Source organism: Mauremys reevesii, linkage group 1, assembly GCF_016161935.1.
Source record: "Mauremys reevesii isolate NIE-2019 linkage group 1, ASM1616193v1, whole genome shotgun sequence".
Classification (NCBI taxonomy): domain Eukaryota; kingdom Metazoa; phylum Chordata; order Testudines; family Geoemydidae; genus Mauremys; species Mauremys reevesii.
The window spans coordinates 354,400,037-354,426,321 of record NC_052623.1 but is presented as its reverse complement, the minus strand read 5'-3'; the positions used below and the strand labels follow the sequence as shown (position 1 = coordinate 354,426,321).

Here is a 26,285-nt window from a genome sequence, read left to right as displayed (position 1 = left end):
GGGGTGGTGGGGGGTTTCCTCAGCTGTTCGGGTGATGCCAAAAATGTTTTCCGCATTGGGGGACAAAACACCTGGGGTGACAGTGGCTGGATCCCATATGAAGCCGCACTTGCACGATCACGACACAGGCCACAAATAAAATGCAGCTTCAGCACCCTAGATCCAAGCTAAGCAGGGCCAGGCCTGGCCCACACGTGTGCGACAGATCTCTGGCCACCCAGGACTTCACACTCATCACTGTACAGCGAAGAGCGAAAAGCGGATCTCCTATAACCCTAGCAGTATGGGGTCCACGACACACAGCTGGGCTTTGCTGAGTCCCTAGTAAGGCAGCTACTGGAACTAACGGAGCGCTCCCTTAGCCGGTAGCAGTAGCAAGTCTCTGAGCTTTACGGTCGGGGCAGATCACAGGTTCTTCCCCTCCTCCAGTTTAACAGGGAACCTCCACCCGCTTCTCCGACTAACCCCTTCCACACACGGCCCCCTCCTCCCGCCCTCCTCGACCCACCCAACTGTCTGAATGCCCTTTGCCTCCAAGCTGGCATGGTGCAGGAATGGAGGGCAGCCCTGCTTCCTCCTGTCTGCATGCTGCAAGCAAGTGGTGGGATTGCAAAGCGAGGGGCACAGGGTGTGTGTGTGGGGGGGGGCGGGGTGTGTGGATCTGTCTTTCCATCCTATTGCGCTGAGGCCCACCACTGCGATGACAAATATTGCCACTTTTCCAGGTGGCACGTTCCCTGGGCATCAATCAGGCGGGAACAGAAGGTGTCAGCGCTTTCCTGACAGGGCAGGGCGCTGAGCCATGGGAAAGAGGCCGGCTGGGGAGGCAGGGCTCTGTTGACACATCCTGAGAGCTGAGCTGTGGCACAAGGTTACAGCTGGAGCCAGCCCGGGGCAGGAGCAGTATTTAAAATGCCTCCATCTCCCAGTGTGCATCCTGCTCAGCTGAAAATGAAGGGGCTGTTGGTGTTTGCTGCTCTCCTGGCTGCTGCCTTCAGCAAAGAGTCCTTTGTCGGGTAGGTAGATGGAAGTTTAACCTGCAGGGATCTTCCTCCTTGGAAGGGTTTGAAGTTAAGGTGTGGCCTTGCAAGTGACAGAGAAGTTAGTTAAAGGGGTAGTGTCAGGTCTTGGGGGTTTCAAACCCCACCCCGGCCGCAGGGTGAGCTGCAGCTGGAAGGAGAATGTGCTGCTTGTAATCCAAGCTGCGGAAAGTGAAAGATGGATCAGATGCTAATAGAACAGAGCAGGGGTGAGTATCTGCAATCTGCATGTGCGCTCCCTAGAGGGAACTCAGGAGGCAGCTGGACAAGACGGGGTAGTAGGTGAGGAGAAAAGTCACGTTTTTGCTTGAAGAGGGAATCCAGTTTAACCTTGTCAGTAGCTGTTATGAAGAAGCAACCCACAGCGTTCCAGCCACTGCGGGATGGTCTAGGAGTACCTGGTCCTGCCTCAGCACAGGGGGCTGGACTAGATGTCCTCACGAGGGCCCTTCCTGCCCCACTTTGCTGTAATTCTATGAACTGCAGCTGTACTGAGTAGTGCTGCGGGGGGATATTGGAGGAGGGTGTCTGCTAGCTTCAGTCCAAGCACCACTGTGTGCCCACATATTGGGGTGACGGGTGTCTTGTAAATGCCTGGGGCAGACGCTTTAATATAGATACTAATGAATGAACTAGATTATACCGAGAGCAGCTAGAACTTTCAGCAAAAAGAACAGGAGCCCTTGTGGCACCTTAGAGACTAAGCATAAGCTTTCGTGGGCTCCAGCCCACTTCATCGGATGCATAGACTGGAACATACAGTAGGAAGATATTTATACATATAGAGAACATGAAAAGGCGGAAGTAGCCAAACCAACTGTAAGAGGCCAATCAATTGAGATGAGCTATCATCAGCAGGAGAAAAAAAACTTTTGAAGTGATAATCGAGATGACTCGTAGAAAGTGTGAGGATACTTAACATGGGGAAATAGATTCAATTAGTGTAATGGCCCAACCATTCCCAGTCTCTGTTCAAACCTAAGTTAATTGTATCTAATTTGCATATTCATTCAAGTTCAGCAGTCTCTCTTTGGAGTCTGTTTTTGAAGTTTTTTTTGTTGTAAAATTGCCACCTTCAAGTCTGTCACTGAGTGGTTAGAGAGGTTGAAGTGTTCTCCGACTGGTTTTTGAATGTTATGATTCCTGATGTCAGATTTGTGTCCGTTTATTCTTTTGCGTAGAGACTGTCCGGTTTGGCCAATGTATATGGCAGAGGGGCATTGCTGGCACGTGATGGCATATATCACATTGGTAGATGTGCAGGTGAACGAGCCCCTGATGGCGTGGCTGATGTGATTAGGTCCTATGATGGTGTCACTTGAATAGATATGTGGACAGAGTTGGCATCGGGCTTTGTTGCAAGGATTGGTTCCTGGGTTAGTGTTTATGTTTTATGGTGTGCAGTTGCTGGTGAGTATTTGCTTCAGGTTGGGGGGCTGTCTGTAAGCGAGGACTGGTCTTTCTCCCAAGATCTGTGAGAGTGAGGGATCATCCTTCAGGATAGGTTGTAGATCTTTGATGATGCGCTGGAGAGGTTTTAGTTGGGGGCTGTAGGTGATGGCTAGTGGCGTTCTGTTACTTTCTTTATTGGGCCTGTCCTGTAGTAGATGACTTCTGGGTACCCTTCTGGCTCTGTCAATCTGTTTTTTCACTTCAGCAGGTGGGTATTGTAGTTTTAAGAATGCTTGATAGAGATCTTGTAGGTGTTTGTCTCTGTCTGAGGGATTGGAGCAAATGCGGTTGTATCTTAGAGCTTGGCTGTAGACAATGGATCGTGTGGTGTGTCCTGGATGGAAGCTGGAGGCATGTAGGTAAGTTTAGTGGTCAGTAGGTTTCCGATATAGGATGGTGTTTATGTGACCATCGCTTATTAGCCCAGTAGTGCAGATACAGACTAACACGGCTGCTACTCTGAAACCTAGAACTTTCAGTAGATCCTCATCTCAGGGAATGGCTGGCGACATAAGAATGAAATGAGACGAGCATTCTGGCCCGGGAAACGTTTTGAATGGAAGAAGTTGCAAGTATAGAAGCATTAAATAATGGCCACGAGCTCTTACGCAGCACCTGTCCTCATCACAGGGCTTGGCAAAGGAAGTCAGCAGCATTATCCCCGTGTTACTCATTGGGCAAGGGAGCAGTTGCCCCAGGTTAAACAGCAGCCCAGAGCCAGGACTAGAATACAAGTCTCCTGAGTCTCAGTTCACCACTTTATCCACTAGAAGACATGTCATTGTGATAAGTGCCCATACTCACCGAGTCACTCCGCACTCCCAGCCAATGGGAACTGGTGGGGGGGGGGGTTGCCTGCGGGTGAGAGTTGCACGGAGCCGCTTGCACGCCTCGCCCTCCGCCTAGGAGCCAGACCTGCTGCTGGCCTCTTCCAGGGCACAGTGTGGTCTGTGGTGCACCCCGGCGGTGCCGCTGACCGGGAGCCCCTGGAAGTAAGTCCATGACCATGCCCCAATCCCCTGCCCCAGTCCTGACCCCCCTCCAAACCTGGAGCCCCTCCTGCACCCCAAACCCTTCATCCTCTGCCTAGAGCCCTGACCCCCTCCTGTACCCCAAGCCCCTGCCCCAGCCCTGAGCCCCTGCCAGCCCAGACCCCAAACCTCTCATCCACAGCCCCAGCTCAGAGCCCTGACCCCCTCCCACACCCCAACCCCCTGCGCCAGCCCTGAGCCCCCCCAAACCTGGAACTCCTTCCTGCACCCCAAACGCCTCATCCCTGGCCCCACCCCAGAGCCTGCACCCCCCCCCCAGAGCCCTGACCCTCCTCCCACACCCCATCCCCCTGCCGCCGCCCAGAACCCCCTCCACACCCTGAACCCCTCAGTGCCCGCCTCACCCAGCAGCCCCACACCCCAACCCCCTCCCCCTAGCCCTGAGCCCCTCCCACACCCCAAACCCCTCAACCCCAGCTCCACTGGGTCATGGACAGCCACAATTTTCTTCAACTGGGTCCCCAGAAAAAAAGTTTGAAAACCATTGACTTAAGGGACAATGGTTAGGTTTAAAAATGGAATGTATCTTCTTACTTTGCTGCTAACTCTTGAATACAACAATTGAAACAATTGTAGAAAAGTCTAGATGACTTTCTCTCACTTTTTCGCAGTTCACCAAACTTGGAATAGCTCATTTAACTGTTGGAAACATCCCACTAGGGCAAGGCCCCATGAGTTTATGCTGCACCTGCCTGGAGCTCTAGGGTTGTTACCTCACTACAAATAACAGACGAGAAACTGACTTTAAACAGGAGTGAAAGTGACATTTTCAAGTCACTTTCACAGTATTGCCATCCCCAAATGTTCAAAAATCATGAATCAGGCTCACCAAAAATCATGAGATTGGCTTTACAAATCATGAGATTTTGTAAAAATAATAGATTTTTATTTGACTTCTGGGGGAGGGTGTCACATTTGGGGGTGCTTTCTCCACAGCTACAAGGGATAGAAACTTCATTTTTCTTTAAGCATGAAGACTGAAATCAGCACATATCCACTAGACTCCAGGAGCTGGGGCTTTAAGGAAGACAATAATTATCATGAGACTCCCGACAAAAATCATGAGAATTGGCAGCGCTACTTTCACTTCTGTTTAAAGGCTAATTACTTTCCTGAAGAGCCTTAAACACAACACGGCAGCGATTGGGTTGCAGTTCTTGCAGGAGACGATTTAAAACCAAACACCAAGAACATTCCACTTTTTAAAGTTGAGAAAAAAATGGAGATTTCTGAGGTATATCAAGCCCACTGCAGGCAAGAAAGGAAAATAAACAGGCACAGGAGCTCTGGGCAGCTCTTCCTCTTGAAAAAAAGTTGGCGGGTCAAATCTTTTAGTCCTTAATTAAGTAAATTGCCATCTGTGCTTCCACTCATAGACATTAACATGTTCTCAATAACTATACACGTCATACTTAGATATCTGAGCCACCTTACCCAGGGCTACACATCTTGTACGCTTTGGCTCAGGGACAACGTTTTCGGGTATGTGCTGGACAGCGCTGAGCGCACAGTTGGTGCCCAGTGAATAATACAAATCATGACGATAATCGTCGACTTTGTGGACTCTGGGGAGGCAATTTCTGTTCTTTGCTCTGGAATGGGCCTGGATACAGCTGAAACCCTAAGAATCTGAGACATAAACACAGCTGATGTGTGTTCCATTCTCTGCATCCGAAGAAGTGGGCTGCAGCCCACGAAAGCTCATGCTGAAATAAATTTGTCTCTAAGGTGCCACAAGTACTCCTGGTCTTTTTGCTCATCCAACGCTTTCTCGTTCCTTCCTTTTCTTGAACTCGGAACAAAAAATAATGGTTTGCAGTTAAAATTGCACAGCAGGCATTGCTCTATGACCCGACCTGGGGCAAAACCTGCCACCCCTTGGGGGTTAAGTGATCTCCTTTCAGCTGACTCTCATTCTCTTTCTTTCTTCGTCCTTCCTGACCCCTGTGCTGCTTTTCATGCTCTCAACCACGACATCCTTCCCAATCGCCTAGGGCTGATTGCTGGAGTCTCAGAGCACTGGCCAGCTTGGTGTTGATCCCATCTAGCCGAATCCTCTTTGCTTACAGCATGTAGCAAAGAGCTAGGCTGGTCCAGTGGCTAGGGAGCCAGCCCCCTGCCCAGACATGGGCTCTATTCCTGGCATGGACTTCCTGCATGATCTCAGGCCAGTGCAGGGCTAGCCTTAGGGATGAGCAGGCTGGGTGACTACCGAGGACACTGTTCTAAGGGGGTACCTCCAGACTAGGGGGTGTCCCTCTGCCCTTCACTGCTCTTCTTTGTAGCCACTGCGGCTCCTGCCCCTGGCCAAGCTGCTTCTAGGAGCCTGTCTGCTGACAGACATGATTGTGATTGGTAAACATAAATGCCAAAATAATTAGAAAAATAAATTCCCATTCTTAATAAAAGAGAGGGGGAAAACCCCCACCTTAATCACATATGTTAAAATTAAGTCTACACATTTTCAGTGGAGTGGAAAACAATTGACTACAATATTGTAGCTAATGGCAGTAACGCAGAGTGTGTCTGTTAGAGAAAGGAAGCAGATTTCATTTATTTTTATTTCTCTCTCCTAAAGAGAGTGTACGATGTATCAAACGTGTGTCTCTGAGATCCATGTTAAAGCTCCAGAACTGATACCTCAAGGTTTGGGATTGGGAATATTTTGCTGTATTATCTCCTGATGCTTCTAAATTTACATATACACTTAAAATATGGCTGTAATTGGTGTTTGTGTATATTTTTTTCTTTCTTTCTATGGGAATTAGATACTGTGCTCGTGTCAGCTAATTCCTACATTATCTGCAAAAAAAAACCTCAACCCCCTCCACCCCCAACCTTCAAGTTTTCAGGTGCCTAAGTAGCCCCTGGAATCACAGTTAAAGTTGCCCCACCCTCCCAGAATCTGAAATGGTGCCCCTAGTGAGCCAGCAGTGGCCAGAGGGAGGGCCCTGGGCTCTGGCAAGACGCAGCCCCTGTGGAGCCATGTGCCGAGCACCAGGCACCATGATCCACACCAGCAGCGCAGAAGCAAGGTTGGAAATACACCATGTTCCATTACTTCCGTGCTGCTGCTGGCGGTGGTGATGCCGTCAGAGCTGGGTGCCTGGCCAGCAGCCCCCGCTATCAGATCACCCGGGGCTGAGCTCTGGCACCTCTTTCAATACAAATTAAGCACTGGAGGGAGGCAGCGGGGTCCGGAGGTGATGGGGGGTGGGGAGCCCGAGGGGGCCAGGGGTGATGGGATGGCACCAAAATACAAGTTTGCCCAGGGTGCCATTTTCTCTAAGGCTGGCCCTGGTCCAGTGCCTTAGGGACAGAATTTCTAAGATTTGTAGGCACCCAAAGGGGCATCTAGGCAGCTAGTGGGGTTTACAAAACACTTCACCTTCTAGGTGCCTTTGAAAATCCCACTAGGTGTCTAAATACCTTTGAAAATCTGGCTGTTCGTCTCTCTGTGCCTCAGTGCCTCATCTGTACAATGGGGATAACAGCACTGCTCGACCGCAGAGGGACTGCGAGGACATGGTGAGGCACTCAAGCATTATGGCGATGGGGCCACATTAGAACCACAGGTAGAGTGGGAACGTCTCTGTACCGCTGCTCACCCTTCCCTGGGTTTTTGGTCCCCTTCTTTTCACATGCGCCCCTCAAAACTCCCTCTTTCCTGAATGCAAACTTGGCTCAGAGGGCTTGGCTGTATTTCTTCTCAGTCCCGTCAACACCTCCTCACCCCCTGAAGAGGGATTCCTGTTTTACAGGCTCATCTAACACCTTCCAGATCCTTAATTTAATCACCAGCCCTTCCTTATCTTAATCACCCTGCCTCTGTTTGGAAGGAAAATACTTCCACCCCGCCTGCCCTAGGGGCACAAACGGGGAGCAGCACCTCTCTTCTGGGAACTCACCCTCCACAGTCACGCTGGGCTGTAGTTAAGAGCGCTGCCTGGGAACACAATGTCTGTATGGAACTTGCCTCTCCAAATGGTTCCCCTGCTGAAGGGACCATCTGCAGCAGAGGCAACATGCTCTGCACTAGGACATCAGTGGGCTGCCTCCTGCTGCCCTTACTCACACTAACGTCTATGCTATTAGTCACCAGCCCACTCCTGCGCCCCTTACTCAGGCAAAGCTCCCATAAGGGCTGCAGGTATCCGGGGGTAGCCGTGTTAGTCTGTGTCCACAAAGGCAACGAGGAGTCTGGTGGGACCTTAAAGACTAACAGATTTATTTGGGCATCAGCTTTCGTGGGTGGAAAACCCACTTTGTCAGATGCGTGGAGTGAAAATTACAGATACGGGCATAAATATACTGGCACGTGAAGAGAAGGGAGTTACCTCACAAGTGGGGAACAGTGACAGGGCCAATTGGATCAGGGTGGATGTGGTCCACTCCCAATAATTGATGAGGAGGTGTCCACATCCACCCTGACTAAATTGGCCTTCAATATGTAAGGTAACTCCCGTCTCTTCATGTGCCAATATATCAGAGGTGCTCAAACTGGGGGGTGGGACCCCTCAGGGAGTCATGAGGTTATTACATGGGGGGTCGCGAGCTGTCAGCCTCCACCCCAAACCCAGCTTTGCCTCCAGCATTTAGAATGGTGTTAAATATATTGAAAAGTGTTTTTAATTTGTAAGCGGGGGTTCCGCTCAGAGGCTTGCTGTGTGAAAGGGCTTGCAAGTTTGAGAACCACTGCAATATATATTTATGCCTGTATCTGTAATTTTCACTCCATGCGTCTGACGAAGTGGGTTTTTTTACCCACGAAAGCTGATGCCCAAATAAATCTGTTAGTCTTTAAGGTGCCACCAGACACCTCGTTGTTATCCTAAAGGCTGCGTAAACACTGCAGCCGGCCCTCAGGGTTCAGCCCAGCTGCTGGGCTGAATTCCCTCTAAGCTGTGTGGCCATGCAGCGGCCTATCATGCACCTCGCAGGCCCCTAGGCTGCAGCCGGGAGAGATGCCTCTCCCTGCCGTCCCCAGCCCAGCCACGGCCCGGCTGCAGATAGGGGAGAGGCGACTATACCGCGGCCCCAACCCCAAAGATGCCGTGGCCAGAGGAGAGGTGCTCCTCCCCCACAGTCCAGGTGCTGCTGCGGGGAGAGAGAGCTGGGGGGGAGTCCTCTCTTCTCGCCATAGCCCCGGAGCAACCTCCTGCACCCTAAACCCCTCATCCCCGGCCCCACCCCAGAGCCTGCACAAATCACACATCACCTCCATAGCGGGGCACATAACAAAAACCATTCCGCACGCGTGTGGGGAAAAATTAGAGGGCACACTGCTGCTGGGTCAGGCCCCTCTAACGTTCAGGAGGGGTCTCTGGACTCCCCACGGGGACGCGGGCCCCGTTCCCTGGGTTTCACACAGCTGGCTGAATGTCCCGTTGTCACGCGTGCGTTCCAACCCTGGGATGTGAGCGATAGCTACAGGAACAGAGGAAGGGCCAGTCCGGATGTGACCCAAAGGACCATCCAATCCAGAATCCCATCCCTGACAGTGGCAGATGCCTCAGAGGAAGGTCGCAGACGTGGGTTAATCTGCCCCTTGCCCCCCTGGTTTCATCCTGGTCTCTAAAGCTGTGTCTTCATAGCCCGTGGCAGCTGAGGCGACAGACTTGTGGGGCTTGCACTTCTGCTCTACAAAAAGCTGTGGAGATGTGCAGCTTGGGCTGGAGCCTGAGCTCTGACGCCTACGACGCAGGAGAGCTTCCAAGCCCGCGCTCCAACCAGAGTCGTAACTAAAAAGCGTTGTTCGCACGGCTGTTTTTAGAGTGGTCGTGTGAGCCCTAGTTTGGTGACCCAGGCCGGGAAGCTTGCTGCTGAGGGCTGTGTAGACATACCTTAATAATTAAGGGTTGGCTTAAGCCATGAAGCCTCAGGTGTCCCAACCTTTCATAACGTGTGTTGCCATTAATTATAACTCTGGGTGTTCATGGTATCCGTAGGAATGTGGGTTTGTTACAGAAGTGTGTAACTCTTGCTGTTGTGGTCAAGGGGAGACTATCCCTTTGCAGCCCAACCAGACATCAATGGGTTTGCCTGTGAGACTACTCCCATGCCACTGTAGTTTAGGTTGCTGGTGCTGAGTGGTGGGGGTGTATTAAGAGCCCAAACTAGATGATCTGGTCCCGCCCCGCCTTTAACTCTATGACTCTATTGCCTGTGGAGTTACGAGCAGTAGGGTCTTACTGCTAGAGCTTGTTCCTGCTTGGGGCACGACTCTGTTTCTTTCTCTAGCTTGGCCAATACCAAGCACACCCATGGCACTCAGTGAATGACGAATGCTACTGCATGGTCCATATGATAAGGCATAGGGCTGAGAATCAAGATACCTGGGTGCTAGTCCTGGCTTGGACACTGAATTCCTGTCTGACCTGGGCAAGTCTTCTCCTGTCCAGCGTTCCCATCTGTAAAATGGGAGTAATGGCACTTACCTGCCTTGGTAAAGTGCTTTGTGATCTGAGGACGGGAGCCACACACAAGAGCTGAATAGTACGATGCCTGATGATGTCCATCACATACACCACATTCTAACATCCCAACCGAATGGGTGTGTGACCCCGTCGGCGTTCCATTGCTTGGTCCGGTCTCACTTCCTTCAAACTCTCCTCCACGATCCCCAGTAACTCCTCTCTGTCTGCACAGGAACCAGGTGCTCCGTATCTTCGCTGCCGATGAAGCCAGTGTGGAGAAGGTGAAGGAGCTGGAGGAGCTGCAGGAGCTGCAGGTAAAGGGAAAGCGCAGATCAGCCGTGTCTGAGGCCTCTGTTGATAAGGGCACCAGATTAACAGCCCTGGGGCCAGGAGCAGGGCCGGCTCCAAGGGTTTTGCCGCTCGAATTGCTTTGAATTTCTGGGTGAACCTCAGGTTGTGCAACCCCCACAGGGATTTAATCTAGAGATGGGATCAGCTCCAGAAAAATGTCTCATGTGCACCCCTAGTGGGGAGGTTTTTTGGAACCGAGACTCAGGTGTTGCCCATTATAAAGGGAGGCGCATGTTAGAAATTGGAATCCATCACTAGGTTCAGATTTCAAACACGCCCCCCCAAAAGGGTTTGAGGTCTGTGATGGGACCCCTGGGGTACAACTTGGAACTGGGGTACTGTTCTGCCCCCTTAACTTTCAAGCCTGGGTTCTCTCTCAAGATGCTTTGCTAGTGCCAAGCAGCAAACCCCTCCAGGTGCTGTTATCACTCAGCACAACCGCATGCGGAGCCCCACACCCAGCTAGATTGCGGGAATGCTCCCAGAGCCACTCAGGAAACTTCCCTGCGTCACAGCGATCTTCCTGGTGTGGGCTTGTGCAACTGAGTCGTACAGTCGAGCAGGCCCCATTGTGTGGTGCTTGTGCAACAGTCATTGCATTGTAAATCCCTTCATTACAACTCCCCTGCTGATTAATGGTCACTGAATGCCCTCCTGGGAGTGGTTTGCCTCCTTTGTATGTCAGTAGCCAACTGACAACATATTTCAGTAGCAACCATACAGCAAAATCTCATAACTTGATACACACTCATGCTAGACATATACAGAACAGTGGGTTTCAGCAGATCATGAGCTTGCATACGATCTCTTCCATGACATGCTTTGTATAAAATATGTCACAATTATACAGAAGGGGTGGAGCTGGGGGTTGCAGGGTGCTGCTTTGAGGTAAAGAGTGCCACACGATCCCAACCCTAATCAAAACTGAGACAAAAGTTTGCTACTGAAATGGCTGAATTTTACTAATGCACATGCAGTAGAGAGTCCTGTGGCACCTTATAGACTAACAGATGTATTAGAGCATGAGCTTTCATGGGTGAATACCCACTTCGTTGGATGACATGCAGCTGATGAAGTGGGTTTTTGCCCACAAAAGCTCATGCTCCAATATGTCTGTTAGTTTATAAAGTGACACAGGACTCTGCTGCTTTTACAGATCCAGACTAACATGGCTACTCTCTGATACTTGACACTAATGCATATGTCCCTCACTTAGGAATTATATTTGCCATTCACCTCTTAATACCTCTCTTCATCTCTGGAGGCACCTATTAAGCTTGCTTAGCGCTTATGATAGCTCCATCTCACCTCAGGAGTGAACTGATGCCTTCGCCTGCCTTTCCAGAGCTAAAACCCTTACACAACTATTAGGTCCTTCACTATGTAGGTACTTGTCCATAGAATATCTGGGTTGGAAGGGACCTCAGGAGATCATCTAGTCCACCCTGCTGCTCAAAACAAGACCAATTGCCAGACAGATTTTTGCCCCAGATCTCTAAGTGGCCCCCTCAAGGAGTGAACTCACAACTTTGGGTTTAGCAGGCCAATGCACAAACCACAGAGCTATCCCTCCCCCATCAGCTAGTGTCCCCTTCATTGAATTACACTAGGGAAACATCTCCTGATTTCATGCAGCTAAGTACCCCTGCAGTGCACTGAAAAGCACCCCTGGCTGGCTGACAGGTCCAAATAGTTCTAAGACTGCTGATGGTTATTTGTTTTGTCTTTGTTCAAAAAAGAACTAGATAAGTTCATGGAGGATAGGTCCATCAATGGCTATTAGCCAGGATGGGCAGGGATGGTGTTCCTGGCCTCTGTTTGCCAGAAGCTGGGAAGGGGCGACAGGGGATGGATCACCTGATGATCACCTGTTCTGTTCATTCCCTCTGGGGCACCTGGCATTGGCACTGTCAGAAGACAGGATACTGGGCTAGATGGCCCTTTGGTCTGACCTAGTATGGCCGTTCTTATGTTCTTATGCTCTTTGCCAGCTGGATTTCTGGCGGGGACCTGGAGGCCAAGGCGTTCCTATAGATGTACGAGTTCCCTTCGCCAGCCTTCAAGCCGTCAAAATCTTCCTAGAGTCCAATGGCATTCGCTATTCCATCCTGATAGATGACCTACAGGTGAGTGCTGGATGTGTGGTTTGCCTCCTTTGTATGTCACTAGCCAACTGACAACATATTTTGGTAGCAACGCTGCAGACTGGGGTGGGTCAGGAGACCAGAGATATTGCATGAAACTCACTGTGACCCTGTGAGTTCTCTCCACGGCCAAAGTCTCCTCCTAAGTTAAACCAGCTGGACCCCTTTGTGTTTGAGGATACAAAGCCAAGTTCTGCCGTCTGTTGGATCCCTGCTTTCAATTCCACAGACGGCAATAGCGTTGCCCGGGCGTGGAACTGAGAGTAGGTTTTGGCCTGTCGTTTTTAAGGGCCTGGTGGTGAATCAGGAAAATAACAAGTGAGTTTGGCCAAGAGCTAAATTCAACTGAGCCTAATTGAAATTCCCCAGGCAAACCTGAGAGCTCGTTCCGGCAAAACTCTGCTCGTAGGACAGACGCTCCTTGGGTAATCAGATCCTGAGAGCAAAGCATCAGACTGCACAGAAACCGAGACAGGGTTTGGCCCAATAATTGTAACTCGTTGTCAAAGCTCAGCCATCGACAGGGGGAAGCAGGTGCACAGAAATGAAAGGCACCTTCTCCTCCCCAGGGCCGGCTCTAGGTTTTGTGCTGCCCCAAGCAAAAAAAAATTGGCTGCCTCCCCCCCCGCCGAGCCCTGGGCTCTCCCCACCACCACCAGTGCCCTCCCCCACCCGCACCCCCTGCTGCCCCAGCCCTGGTCTCTCTTTCCCCACCCCCACCCCCACCCCCTGCCACCCCAGTCCTGGGCTCCCCCCCAAAATGTGACCTCCTCGGTTCACCACAGCAATCCCCGTTTACACTTGCAGTGGGGATCAAACCATTTCTCCTATTTTTATTTCACTTTAGTATAAATCTCACCCCCTCCTGTCCCCCACAACCCCATCTTTAGTGCTCCAAGTGCACATGGAAGGCACAGGGACTAACCCTCAAACCTTGTACCCGGCAAGGGATGGGGATCTAGTAAAGAGGGTTCAGGCAGCGGAGCGGGTGTGGGGGCGCTTGGGGGCTCTACACTGGCAGAGAAGCGGGGTGTGATGTGCCCACGGAGGAGGGAGGAAGAGGAGAGGGGGGATCAGGAGGGTTGCCGGAGAAGAGGTGCAGGGGAAGGGGGAGGTGCAGGAGGACAGGGCTGAGGGAGGGTACGTGGGGGGTGGGGCAGGTGAAGGGGGAGGTGCAGGAGAAGTGGGGTGTGATGTACCCGCGGAGGAGGGAGGAGGAGGAGAGGGGGGATCAGGAGGGTTGCGGGAGGAGAGGTGCAGGGGAAGGGGAGGTGCAGGAGGACAGGGCTGGGGTGGGTACGAGGGGAGGTGCGGGAAGGGAGGGTACGAGGGGAGAGGTGCAGGTGAAGGGGGAGGTGCAGGAGGACAGGGCTGGGGAGGGTACGAGGGGGAGGTGTGGGGAAGGGAGGGTGAGGGGGAGGTGCAGGGAAGGAGGAGGTGCAGGAGGACAGGGCTGGGAGGAGGTACGAGGGGAGAGGTGCGGGGAAGGGGAGGTGCAGGAGGACAGGGCTGGGGGGAGGTACAGGGGAGGGGATCAGGAGGGTTGCAGGAGAAGGGAGGTGCAAGAGGAAGGGGGAGGTGAGGGGGGTGTGATGTACCCAGGGAGGAGGATGGAGGAGGAGAGGGGGATCAGGAGGGTTGCGGAGAGGTGCAGGTGAAGGGGAGGTGCAGGAGGCGAGGGCTGGGGAGGTACAAGGGGAGGTGCAGGGAAGGGGAGGGTACAGGAGGAGAGGTGGGGAGGGTGAAGGGGGAGGTGCAGGAGGACAGGGCTGGGGAGGGTACAAGGGGGAGGTGCAGGGGAAGGAGGAGGTGCAGGAGGACAGGGCTGGGGAGGGTACGAGGGGGAGGTGCGGGGGAAGGGAGGGTACGAGGGGGGAGGTGCGGGGGAAGGGAGGGTACAAAGGGAAGGGGTGCGGCGAAGGAGCAATGGGGGGAGGTACAAGTGGAGGGGCTGGGAGCGGGATGGGGGGTGCAAGGGCTGAGGGGGGCAGGCGCTGACAGCTGCTTCCCCAGCCCTGCGCAGGCAGAGCCGAGAGGACAGACACCGACTCCCAGGTGCCTGAGCCGCGGGGGTCCCCTGGCAGGACAATGTCCCCAGCTGCCCATCCTGGAGCCGGGCTCTGCCTCTCCCCACCCTGGCGCTGTGGGGGCCCGGGGCAGGCAGCGCAGGATGGAGGCGGGGGAGGTGCACGGTGGGCTGGGCCCAGGGGCAGGAGGGGGCAGCTCCCTGGCAGCTCGGGCTGCCCAGCCACTCGCCCCATCAGCACGCGAGCCGGGATCCGCACCCCCTGCCCAGCCCGGCAGCGCCCTGCCCAGCCCACCCGTGCGGGGAAACGCCGCGCTGCCCTGGGGAGACTCGGAGCAGAGCAGTGGTGGCAGCAGGACCCCTCCTCCCTCCCTGCATCCCGGGCCCCGCTTCCCTCCCTCCCCGGCCCCTCACACCCAGGCTGGACTGCAGTTCAGGCTGCCCTGCCGCTGGGGAGCATCGTCCCCCGGAGCCGAGCCCCTCTCACCGCCGCAGAGCCGGACCGTTGTCCCCTGGAGCCGAGCCCCTCTCGCCCCCGCAGAGCCAGAGCATCGTCCCCCGGAGCCGAGCCCCTCTCGCCGCCGCAGAGCCGGAGCGTCGTCCCCCGGAGCCGAGCCCCTCTCGCCCCCGCAGAGCCGGAGCGTCGTCCCCCGGAGCCGAGCCCCTCTCGCCCCCGCAGAGCCGGAGCGTTGTCCCCCAGAGCCGAGCCCCTCTCGCCCCCGCAGAGCCGGAGCGTCGTCCCCCGGAGCCGAGCCCCTCTCGCCGCCGCAGCCTGGGCCCAGCTCCGGGGGATGATGCTCGGGCTTCCCACCGGCAGGGAAGCCTGAACTGCAATCCAGCCTGTGCAACTCAGGCTGTTGTGTAGCTACTGCAGCCAGAGCTGCAGTGTCAGTTCCAGCTCAGCCTGGAAGCCTCAGCTGACAGGGAACATCCTGGTTCAGGGCCGGCTCCCGGCTTTTTGCATCCCAAGCAAAAAAAAAAAGGGGGGGGGAGGGATCAGGGGGGCTGGCGTGTCGCCCCTTGGAAAGTGCCACCCCAAGCACATGCTTGTAGCACTGGTGCCTAGAGTTGGCGCTGCGCCTTGGTATAATCAATGCTCTTCCTTCTCCAAAGCCTGCCTGCTCTTGGTGATGCCTTTGCATGACTCGTCCTGCCTAACGGACTCTTCTCCCTGCCTCTTCCAGGCGCTGGTGGATGAGGAACAGACTCAGATGCTAAGGCATCATTTCACGCCCCGGTCTGTGGAGACTTTTAACTACGCCTCTTACCACACTCTGGATGAGGTAACGGCTGGTGCTCACCCATTGACACGTGACCCACCAGGGTCTGAGAGGCGCATTTGGTGGAAGGAGAATATGAGACAGGCTTTCCCCATTGAATAGGCCACGTGCACCCTCTCCATGGGTGGGCACACACTTTGCATTGTGGGAAAGATGCATTTTGGAATTCTCTCTCTGCCCTGTTGAGGTGCTGGGACCCTTCGGAGGCTGATTTTAAAGGCACGGCACCCAAACTTCCATTTTCACCACATTCACATGGGTAGGAACACATTCAGCTGCAGTTACATGCAGGCTCTCTAACCACCAGCCTCCCAGCCCAGGACCCCAGAGAAGTACCCTCCTGCCCTGGTCAAAGCTGGCCAGCATAGGGTTTAACACCCGGTCCGCCTCTCCCTCAATGTGAAGAGGACCATGCACACTTGTTATAACCAAGCAGAGACTTTCCCCAAGCACTCCAGTCAAAGCTCACTGGTTTAGATTAAAACAAAAACAAGTTTATTAACTACAAAAGATAGATTTTAAGTGATTATAAGTGGTAGAAAACTGATCAAAGCAGATTATCTAGCAAATAAAAAACGCAAACTAAGCTTAATATACTAGATAGACTGGATATGAATCAGTAGATTCTCACCGTAAGAGATGATACAAACAGGCTGCAGATCCTTAAGGGGCAAGCTGCATTTGCTTGACAGCTTGGAATCCCCAGGCCTTTCATGCACAGGCTAGAAATCCCATTAGCCTGGGTCCCACACTTCCCCCAGTTCAGTCTTTGTTCCTCAGGTGTTTCCAGGAGTCTTCTTGGGTGGGGAGTGAAGAACAACGGATGATGTCACTTCCTGCCTTATATAGCTTTGGCATATGGCGGGAACCCTTTGTTCCAAAGCTGGTTCCCAGACCAATCGGTGGAAAAATACTGACATCCCAAGATGGAGTCCAGCATCATGTGGTCTGGTCACATGTCCCTGTAGAGTCATAGCCTCCATTACTTACAGGCTGTCTGTAGCGTTCTCAGGAAGGCTCATCAGGTAGGAGATAAGCGTCTCCTAAGGCCTGTTGTTTTCCCTAATAGCTCATTGCCCTGAATGGGCCCTTCCCAACCAGCTATCTAGACTGACAGCATCTTATCTAGTGGGCATTACCCAGGTGTAACTCCATTTGAAATACAGATACATAGTCGATATTCATAACTTCAGATACAAAAATGATACATGCATACAAATAGGATAACCATAATCAGCAAATCATAACTTTTCCAATGACATCTTACGTGACCCATCTTGCATAAATTGCATCATAATTATTCCATAATCCTATCATAATAATATCACTATGAAGAATATGAGGTGCAGTGTCACACCGGCCTCTATTTTTTCTCCCACAATTCATTGCATTTTCTATGCAAAAACAGAAAAGGAAAGAGAACCACTGGCCCATATCATCTGAGACTTTCTGGTGAGTAGGGCAGTCGGATACACAACAGCAGCTGGGCACCACGAGGAAGAGCAAATGAACGTCTCCATTCAAAGATTTCAGCGAGCAGTTTAGTTAGAAAGGTCTCTCCTCCTGGGCAGCTATATGGCAAAGTTCGTGTTTAAAGTTTGGCAAAGGGAAGATAAGGATTGGATAGCCCCTTCCCAAGCCCTACATCATGGATCAGAAAGCACTGGAATCAAACTAGAAAATAGTCCCAGGGGTTATCTGAAGCAAAAGGAGTGTGGGGCCAACATAGGTGTATGCCAATCTGCCGTTTAGACCAAACTCCAGCGTCCTCTTTATCCACCAGATCTACGACTTCATGGACTTATTGGTCGCTGAAAATCCAGACCTGGTCAGCAAAATTCAGATCGGGAACAGTTACGAAGGCCGCCCTCTCTACGTCCTGAAGGTAAAGTCACAGGGGGTAGACACGGAGCCTGATTCGGATCTCACACCGACGTCTCGTCGCTGTACCTCCACTAATCTCAGTGGAGTAACTCCTGATGTATAGCAGGGGAGAAGAGAATCAGCCCACATACTCTGTGTAAACACACAAGCTCAACCCCTACTTTCTGTTGCATCAGTGTAAATCAGCAGCAACTTCACGGCAGTCAGTGGAGTTACCCTGGTGAAAACATGGTGTGAGCAGTAGGATAATCTAGCTTCCTTGTTAATGAAGTTCTGCCATTGCTAGTTAGCAAAGAGGCATTTACTTCCTAAATACCACCACAGAGATTCTGCAAAGCATATGTACCCCACTCTTGCTCTGCCCCCTGCCAGCTAGTCTTTCCTGGGGAATATTTTAATTGCTTTCAACACCCTTTCTGAGTTCTTGTGGACGGTGTTTGCCCCATGATGGACTCCTCTATTGTCTTCCGTGGGGCCAAGTCAAGGCTTGGCTGGTGGCCTTCCAGGAGAACCCAGGGAATGGGATTTGTGACTCAGTAGGTGATTCCCTAGAGATGAGATTTTTCCTGCAAAAAAATGTAGACAAAAATGACATTTTACTGTGGAACTGTTTGAGTTTGGGTCAAAAAACCTAAAAATCTAGGACAAAACTGGATGTTTTTTGTGAAAATTTCCTTTTTGTTAGAAAACCCATTTTCCGTTGAAAAGCTTTTGATGGACACTTTTCTGCCAGGTGTGTGACTCGGTTCTTCCCACTGAATCAGTGCTAAGCCAATGCCCTGGCATGACATAGAGGGAGTTGTGCCGCTGGAGATGTTGTCTTCTATATGAGGTGTAAAGCCGTGGTCCTGCCCCCGTATGGTCATTAAAGATTCCCACAACATGTTTTGCAGGGGTACAGTCAGAAACCCTGGTGCTGGGGCTAAATTCCAATCTGGGTAATTAGTACATTCTGCTGACTTAAATTCCCCTAAAATTGTTTTCCTCCTTTCATAAACTACAGTCTAGTGCTGTTGCTATGTTCCACCCCAGAAGCAGCTGTATTTCAGGGAGGAGTGAAGAAATATAGTGTATCTATACAGTGTATCTATCAAGTGCCATAAGGTCTGGTCATTTTGGACGACGGCTCCTCTGGGAATATATGAGCTCCCTGTTCCTAAGCATGATGTCATTTAAAAAGGGGGAGGGAGAGCTCTGAAGCTCAGAGACATCTGGCATGGCATAGACTCCCTGAGGGGTCACCTGAGCAGCATTCAGATCTGTGGTACTAAAGGATGGGACCCCCTTCATCTTTGCTTTTCCATGCAGTTCAGCACTGGAGGAACCAAGCGCCCAGCTATTTGGATCGACACCGGCATCCACTCCCGGGAATGGGTCACTCAGGCCAGCGGAGTCTGGTTTGCAAAGAAGGTACCGTCGGCGGTTTCAGCTGAGAATGGCACATTCCAGGATGAGGGGTGAAGAGAAACACGGGACCCCACTAGCTGGGATTACGGTGACCAGACAGCAAATGTGAAAAATCAGGACGGGGATGGGGGGTAATAGGAGCCTATATAAGAAAAAGACCCCAAAAATCGGGACTGTCCCTATAAAATCGGGATATCTGGTCACCCTAGCTGGGATGTGCTTGTCCTGGAGGCAGCATCAAGCTCACCTGACAGAGTCATGACAGCTAAGAGCTGGTGAAGTCGGTGGTGCCACTTCCGTGAGAGGGTTGGGCCCTAGCGGAGGCAGGAATTGTGCATGGAGGCCAGAAGAGGATGGAATAAGCTCCCTGCTCCCTTGAAACAAGCCCCCAGAATTGCAGGGTTTCATGCCCTGCAGCAGGCCAGGGATAATGGGCCAGGTTCTCAGCTGGCGTAAAGTGACAGCTAATTTACGCAGGCGGTGGCTCTGGCCCTATGAGTGCAATGAAGCCCAGTGCTAGAATGACGAATGTGCCTGGGCCTCAGGGCGTCTCTTCCTCACCTGTGCCTCCCTGTTCAGATTGTGGATAGTTACGGCAAAGACCCTTCTCTCACCTCCATCCTGGACAACCTGGACATCTTCCTGGAAATCGTCACCAACCCCGATGGCTTTGCTTTCACCCACACCAAGGTATTTCTCCTTGGCCTCCTTAGCCGGCCTTTATAACAGCGATCAGATCTCTGGCTCAGGACTTCCAGGCAACAAGCTCGTGAGCGGAGGGGGAGGGAGGCGGGGGGCTGGATGGGGAGTGGCAAGAGGGGTCCCTGCAGCTTGGTGAGCCGTGCATTGGGTCCTGATACGCTACTGTTTCAGTGCTATGTAATGGGAGCCGTTTCTCCCCACCTGGCACATTGGGCAATGCCCACACAAAGGTGAAAGGCCATGGAGACTCACTGGAGGCCTCAGCGCTTGCTTCAGTCCTAACAGGGAAGAACTTGCTATGTGGGTTAAAGACGCAATCGGACCTTGCTGGGTCAGGAAATTGACCTGTAGTTGCCATGAGCCTCTGGATTTAGCTATAACAAGGCAAGTACACCCAAGAGAAGTTAAGGCAGACCTGATCTATCCAGACTGTAGGCACCTGAGTCTCCATATCCTTATTGTTTGATATCTGTATTACAGTAGAGACACCAACCAAGATCAGGATACCAACGTGGTAGCTGCTGTACAGACACATAGTGAGAGGAGGAGCCTGCACCGAAGAGTTGGCCAAGACAGGCAAAGGGTGGGAATGGAGAGAGAGGGAGAATTATTTGCCCAAGGCGAACCAGCAAATCAATAGCAGAGCCTAGAACAGAATCCAAGATTCCTGAGTCCCTGTCTAACACCCTATCGACTGCTCTCCTCACACGTTTATATTGGTGTAACTGCATTGACTTCAGTGGATTCACTCCAGCATAATCAGTAGAGACTCGGGCCGCTATGTGCCTAGAGAACAGACTTTCTCCCCACCAGTGCGGCGTGACCCATCGGCCCTAGGAGACGCTAGTCTCACTCAGCCCTGTGGAAAGGGCTGTTAGCGATGCGGCCCTGGCTGGCACCCTGATAAATGATTCTCCCCTCTGTCCCAGAACCGCATGTGGCGTAAGACCAAGTCCATCAACTCTGGGTCGGCCTGCATCGGCGTGGATCCCAACAGGAACTGGGATGCGGGTTTCGGCGGTACGGTTTTCCTTTAACTCCCCTGGGGGGAATTTACGTGGACTCCCCTGGGCCCAGGGAAGGAGTGAGCAAAGGGCCAGGCCGTGCTATCCACAGCTGGTTAATGGGAAGAGCTGGGCTTTATCCCTACAGCGAAGGGGCATCTTCTATTGCTCTGGAGTGACTCCAGCACTGTACCCACTCTCCTCCGCTGCAAGGAGAGGCAGGGGGAGATTGGGTCGTAAGGAACAAGTGCAGGGGGAGGGCGATAAACAGAAAAGTGGGGGTCATTTGGGGCATTGCTGGAGAATTTTGTTCCCAGGGGAGAGCCTGGAAGAACCTGAAGGGAACTGAGCATGTGGCCTAATCCGTGTCTCCCTCTGCCTGGGATATTCTCGCCTGGAGTGCTTTACCCCACCTCTAAGGGGGAGAGAGGAGTTCAGACTACGGCTGCCAACTTTCTAATCGCACAAAACCGAACACCAGTCTGAGCCGCTTTTATTTATTTATTTTTTTTGCTTGGGGCGGCAAAAATGGAAGAGCCGGCCCTGCGACCAGGCATTCCGGTCAAAAACAGGACACCTGGCAACCCTAGTTCAGACTCCATGGCCCATTCAGTCCTTGGTCTCTGGTTTGCCAGTGTGGGTGGGGAGGAACCAGTTACATTGCTGATGTGAAAACTTGGCTGCTAGAGACTGGGAGGAAACCCCCAAATTCATTCCACCTCGGCCACCAAACAGCCAATAGCCCCAAAGAGCTTTGGGTTTGTGCTGGCTGGCGATGGAAACCGCCCCCCGTCCCATCCATTACTGATCCTTTGAGTCGCTATGTTTCTGAAGCAAAGATACCCTCTTCCCTTTGCAGGGAAAGGGTCCAGCAGCAACCCCTGTGCCGAGACTTACCATGGCCCCTACGCCAACTCGGAGCGTGAGGTGAAAGCCATCGTGGACTTTGTGAAGAGCCATGGGAACATCAAAGCCTTCATCTCTATCCATAGCTACACCCAGCTCCTCTTGTATCCCTACGGCTACACCACAACCAAGGCCGCCGATTACCAGGAACTGGTAGGGTCTTCCTCACACCCTCAGGGTGAGGTGGCTGCCGGGGGTATCCTCTTTCAAAGTGGGTCCAGAACGATACGAAGACTGTGGGGGGTCACTCGGCCGCAGGGCCGGCCTGAACCCCTCCACCCCAGCTGTGGATTTTCTCCCCACGCGGGTTTCTCCTCCGTAATCACATCCCCTTTCCTGCCCACACACATTTTTGGTTCAAAGGCCTCTCTGCTCTCCCTCCGTGGCTGCGTTGCAACCAGAACAAACGGGTTTGGGGGCTCAGAGGAACCATTTGCAAATGACACTGCAGAATTTAGGGCACTTGGCTGGAGCCTGCAACGACCCAGCGAGGCTGGTGAGAGGGGGGCATTCAAAGGGGTGAGTTGAAGGAAGAGCCTAGGAAACGATGGAGGACGGGCAACAAATCCCATTTTACCATAAGGCAGAAGTCAGCTGTAATGCACTGGGGCTCCGCATGTGCCATCAATAGTGCCCTCTAGTGGCTGAATTACAGGGAGGGTAAGAGCTCGGCTACTGTTGCAAGCAAACTGAGATCCTCCTTTAGCTCAGGTAGCAGGTGCCTCTGCTCTGCTTTGGAGCCAGAGGTCGTGGGCCCCACTGAAGTTGCGCATATATGGTTGAGTTGAGCTGTCTCTCTCAGGTGGGGCACTAGGTGACGTTGTCTGTCTGGTACAAGCACTGAGACGTCAGTCAAACCTGAACTCGGTGTTCAAATGGCGCCATAATCTGCCTTCTCTATTGGGCAGAAGGAGGAGTGCCCAGTATCCACAGGAGGGAGGAAAACATAGGGAGAGTCCCTGGAGGAAAGAAGGGGAGCTCCCGCAATGCCATAATACCGGGGTGATGGGCAAGCAGGAGAGACTTCTGCAGGACAGATCCACTCAGCCCTGGTCCATTGTATATTCCCAACACCGCTCTGCTTTACTTTTCCAGCCTTTGCATCTCTTCCCCCTGGAAAGATGCAACAAGCTGCCAACTTCCCCTGCTCCAGTCTGGCATCCTGCCCCCTCCCCCTCTGAGCACAGACACCACTCACATCTGGTGGCTAACTCATTTTTCTCCCCTTTGCATTTTTCTCCAGGATAATATTGCTAAAGCAGCAGTCGCTGCCCTGTCTTCCCTCTATGGCACTCAGTACAGATACGGCAGCATCATCACAACCATCTGTAAGTTACTGGGGATGACCTGGTCCCTTTAGCCATGGCGGTTGGGGGAGGAACCAGGCAGCTTAGTCACTCTACAGGAAAGTACAACCACCACAAGAGCCTTTTCCTAGGCCAGACATGCCAGGAAGCCAGTCCCCACTGTCCAGCTGCTAGGAACATTGTCACTCACATATCAAACCATTGGTCCCTCAAGCCCCTGTAAAGTCCAAGGACACCCCCATCAGAAAGCTGACTAGGATGTCAGAACATCTTAAAAAAATGCCGCCCTAGTCCATCCTAGTTTTCACACTGATCCCAGTGCATGCTGGGTTAGGATTTTGGGGGTTCAATCAGTGCTGTGTGAACACACTAATGCAATGGCGGTATGATGGGTGTCATGACTCAGGCAGTCTCCGTACGTTGGTACAGCCACCCCACAGACGCAGCATCTCGCCTTCAATGGAGGGCAATAAGTGGTACTTCAAAGTAAGGCAACCTGATCTTCATAAGGCATCTGGCCAACGGTGCAGCGTGTGTGAGAGCGCCTCTGTTTGACCACTCCTGTAAGAGTCTACAAAAAGCTTTGAAGGATTCATAGATGAAGGCCAGAAGGGACCATCCATTGTAGTCATCTAGTCTGACCTCCTGCATAAAGAGGCCACTGCTAGAATTACACTTAGGGTTTGTCTTTACTACCGCGCTGCATCGGCACAGCTACATGGATAGAGCTGCGCCGATGTAGCACGTGTGATGAAGACACACCATGTCGAGGGGAGAGCGCACCCCTGTTGGCGTAATTACAGTACCTCAACAAGAGGCGGAAGCTATATCAGCAGGAGATGCTCTCCCACCAACATTGCACGGTGTAGCTTTAAGTCGATGTAACTTGCGTTGCTCAGGGGGTAAGCAGTAGTGTTGATAAGCCCTGAGCGATTTCTGCGTCCAGCCTATATGTTTTGGTTGAGCTAGAACACATCTTTGAAAAAAGGACACATCCAATCTCTCCATTGCTAAATCAAATCCACCACATCCCTAGCTAAGCTTGAAGTCTGATTTCTCCACTGTAAATGCCACGTTCTAGCCAGGGATGCGGGCTGGAGAAACCCGCGTGCTTTGTCAGTGAGGAGAACGGACCTTGGGCTTTCCCCACTCTTTGTAGCCTCTGTAATTTATTCCTTGAGCGATATGCCTGTGCCACAAGGCTCAGATCGAAACCATCCTGCTGTTCACAGAACTTGCATTGTGGGTTTTTAGATCATCATCTAAGGACCAGCGGCAAAGTTTAAACCTCCTCCCCAAAGTTTGGAAGATGGAGGGTGATGCTAGCCCCTAGCTCTTGTTTTATTCATTTGGTGTAAGTAACTGAGAGCCAAACACTTCCCCTTGTTGCAAGGACCCATCCCATGCAACAATTTGCTTCTTGTATTTTTCAGCAGTGACATTTAAAATGACCTTATAACTGGCCCCTTCTCTCTGCACCCATTAGTAATGCTAGCCATCATTTGGATGTGTTTCCTGAATCTAGATCAAGCGAACGGTGGAACCATTGACTGGACTTATAACCAGGGCATTAAATACTCCTTCACTTTTGAACTGCGGGACACAGGGCGTTATGGGTTCTTACTGCCTGCCAACCAGATCATCCCTACTGCCGAGGAGACATGGCTGGCACTGATGACCATTATGGAGTACACACGGGACCATCCCTATTAAAACAGGACAGACTGTGAGCTCAGTTTATTTCTCTGGAGGAATCCAGTGAGTGATGCAACTAGCTAAAAACAATTAAATAATAAAAAAAAAAAATCAAATGAACAAAGAGTGTGTTATTTTTCCATCTGGGTTTAGATAACTTTAATGGAGTCACTTCAAGTCCATCCCAAAAATCTCTCCAAAGCAAAGCAAATGCCTTGTTTGCCTTATGTGGTGGCCTGCACAAGTACAGCTCATCATGCTGACGTCCCTGCCACTAGTTTTAGACCCATAGCAAGAAAGCGGGTGGCACGTTTCCCCTAAGAGCATAGGCATTGCCCAGCCAGATCTTCTGTTGTCTCCACGGATAAGAAGATGCTTTGGTGTCTCTCTAGAACAGCCTCGCTATCGCCTCTCCCATCCTTCACCTGCACCTCCTCAGGAAATCTCCCCTCCATTTTATATCTTAGACTGAACGCATCTCTATCCTGCAGAATGCTGCATCCTTACCTGCAACAGGGATGACTTATTCTAGGAAGCCCATGGAGGGGATGTGACAGGTTGGGACTGCCACCTGATGTGCTGGAACTACCTCTGAGCCCATTTTCCCTGGCAGCTTGGGACTTCAGTACCCTGCCTGGTTGTGCCAGACACGCTAGCCTGCTGCAAAAACAGACCCAGGTCTGAACCACGTCTCCCACAAGCTGCAGACTTAACTGAAAACAGCTTAAGAAGTGTTCCTGTCTCTAGCACCCAGACACCCAGTTCCCAATGGGATTCAAACCCCAAATAAATCCGTTTTACTCTGTATAAAGCGTATACAGGGTAAACTCATAAATTGTTCGGCCTCTATAACACTGATAGAGAAATATGCACAGCTGTTTGCTCCCCCAGGTATTAATTACTTGCTCTGAGTTAATTAATAAGTAACCTCGATGCCAACTCTGCCCACATATCTACACCAGCAACACCATCACAGGACCTAACCAGATCAGCCACACCATCACCGGTTCATTCACCTGCACGTCCACCAATGTAATATATGCCATCATATGCCAGCAATGCCCCTCTGCTATGTACATCGGCCAAACTGGACAGTCTCTAAGGAAAAGGATAAATGGACACAAATCAGACATTAGGAATGGCAATATACAAAAACCTGTAGGAGAACATTTCAACCTCCCTGGCCACACAATAGCAGATTTTAAGGTGGCCATCCTGCAGCAAAAAAACTTTAGGACCAGACTTCAAAGAGAAACTGCTGAGCTCCAGTTCATCTGCAAATTTAACACCATCAGCTCAGGACTAAACAAAGACTGTGAATGGCTTGCCAATTACAGAACCAGTTTCTCCTCCCTTGGTTTTCACACCTCAGCTGCTGGAACAGGGCCCCATCCTCCCTGATTGATCTAACCTCATTATCTCTAGCTTGCTTCTTGCTTGCTTATATATACTCACCTGCAGTGATGAGCTGCCAAATTTTTAACAACCGGTTCCCGCCTCCCTCCAAAATTTTAACAACGGGTTCCCTCCTTCCCCCCCCCCCTCAGGGGGGGTGTCGTGCCCCATCCAACCCCTCATGTTCCTTGACACACACACTCCGAGACCCCTGACCCATCCCC

At 52.0% G+C, this 26,285-nt stretch overlaps 1 protein-coding gene across 1 annotated transcript; it reads left to right on the top strand.

The window, feature by feature from the left end:
* The first annotated feature begins 912 nt into the window (after positions 1-912).
* On the top strand, positions 913-24,734 carry LOC120373410 (carboxypeptidase A1-like). The gene is made up of 11 exons (XM_039491811.1): positions 913-1,016; positions 10,193-10,274; positions 12,303-12,437; positions 15,666-15,764; positions 17,545-17,646; positions 18,954-19,055; positions 19,632-19,742; positions 20,684-20,774; positions 21,618-21,817; positions 22,908-22,992; positions 24,497-24,734. Exons 1-11 carry the CDS (start codon positions 913-915, stop codon positions 24,682-24,684), a joined length of 1,299 nt encoding a protein of 432 aa, XP_039347745.1. The 3' UTR covers positions 24,685-24,734.
* The last annotated feature ends 1,551 nt before the right edge of the window (positions 24,735-26,285 follow it).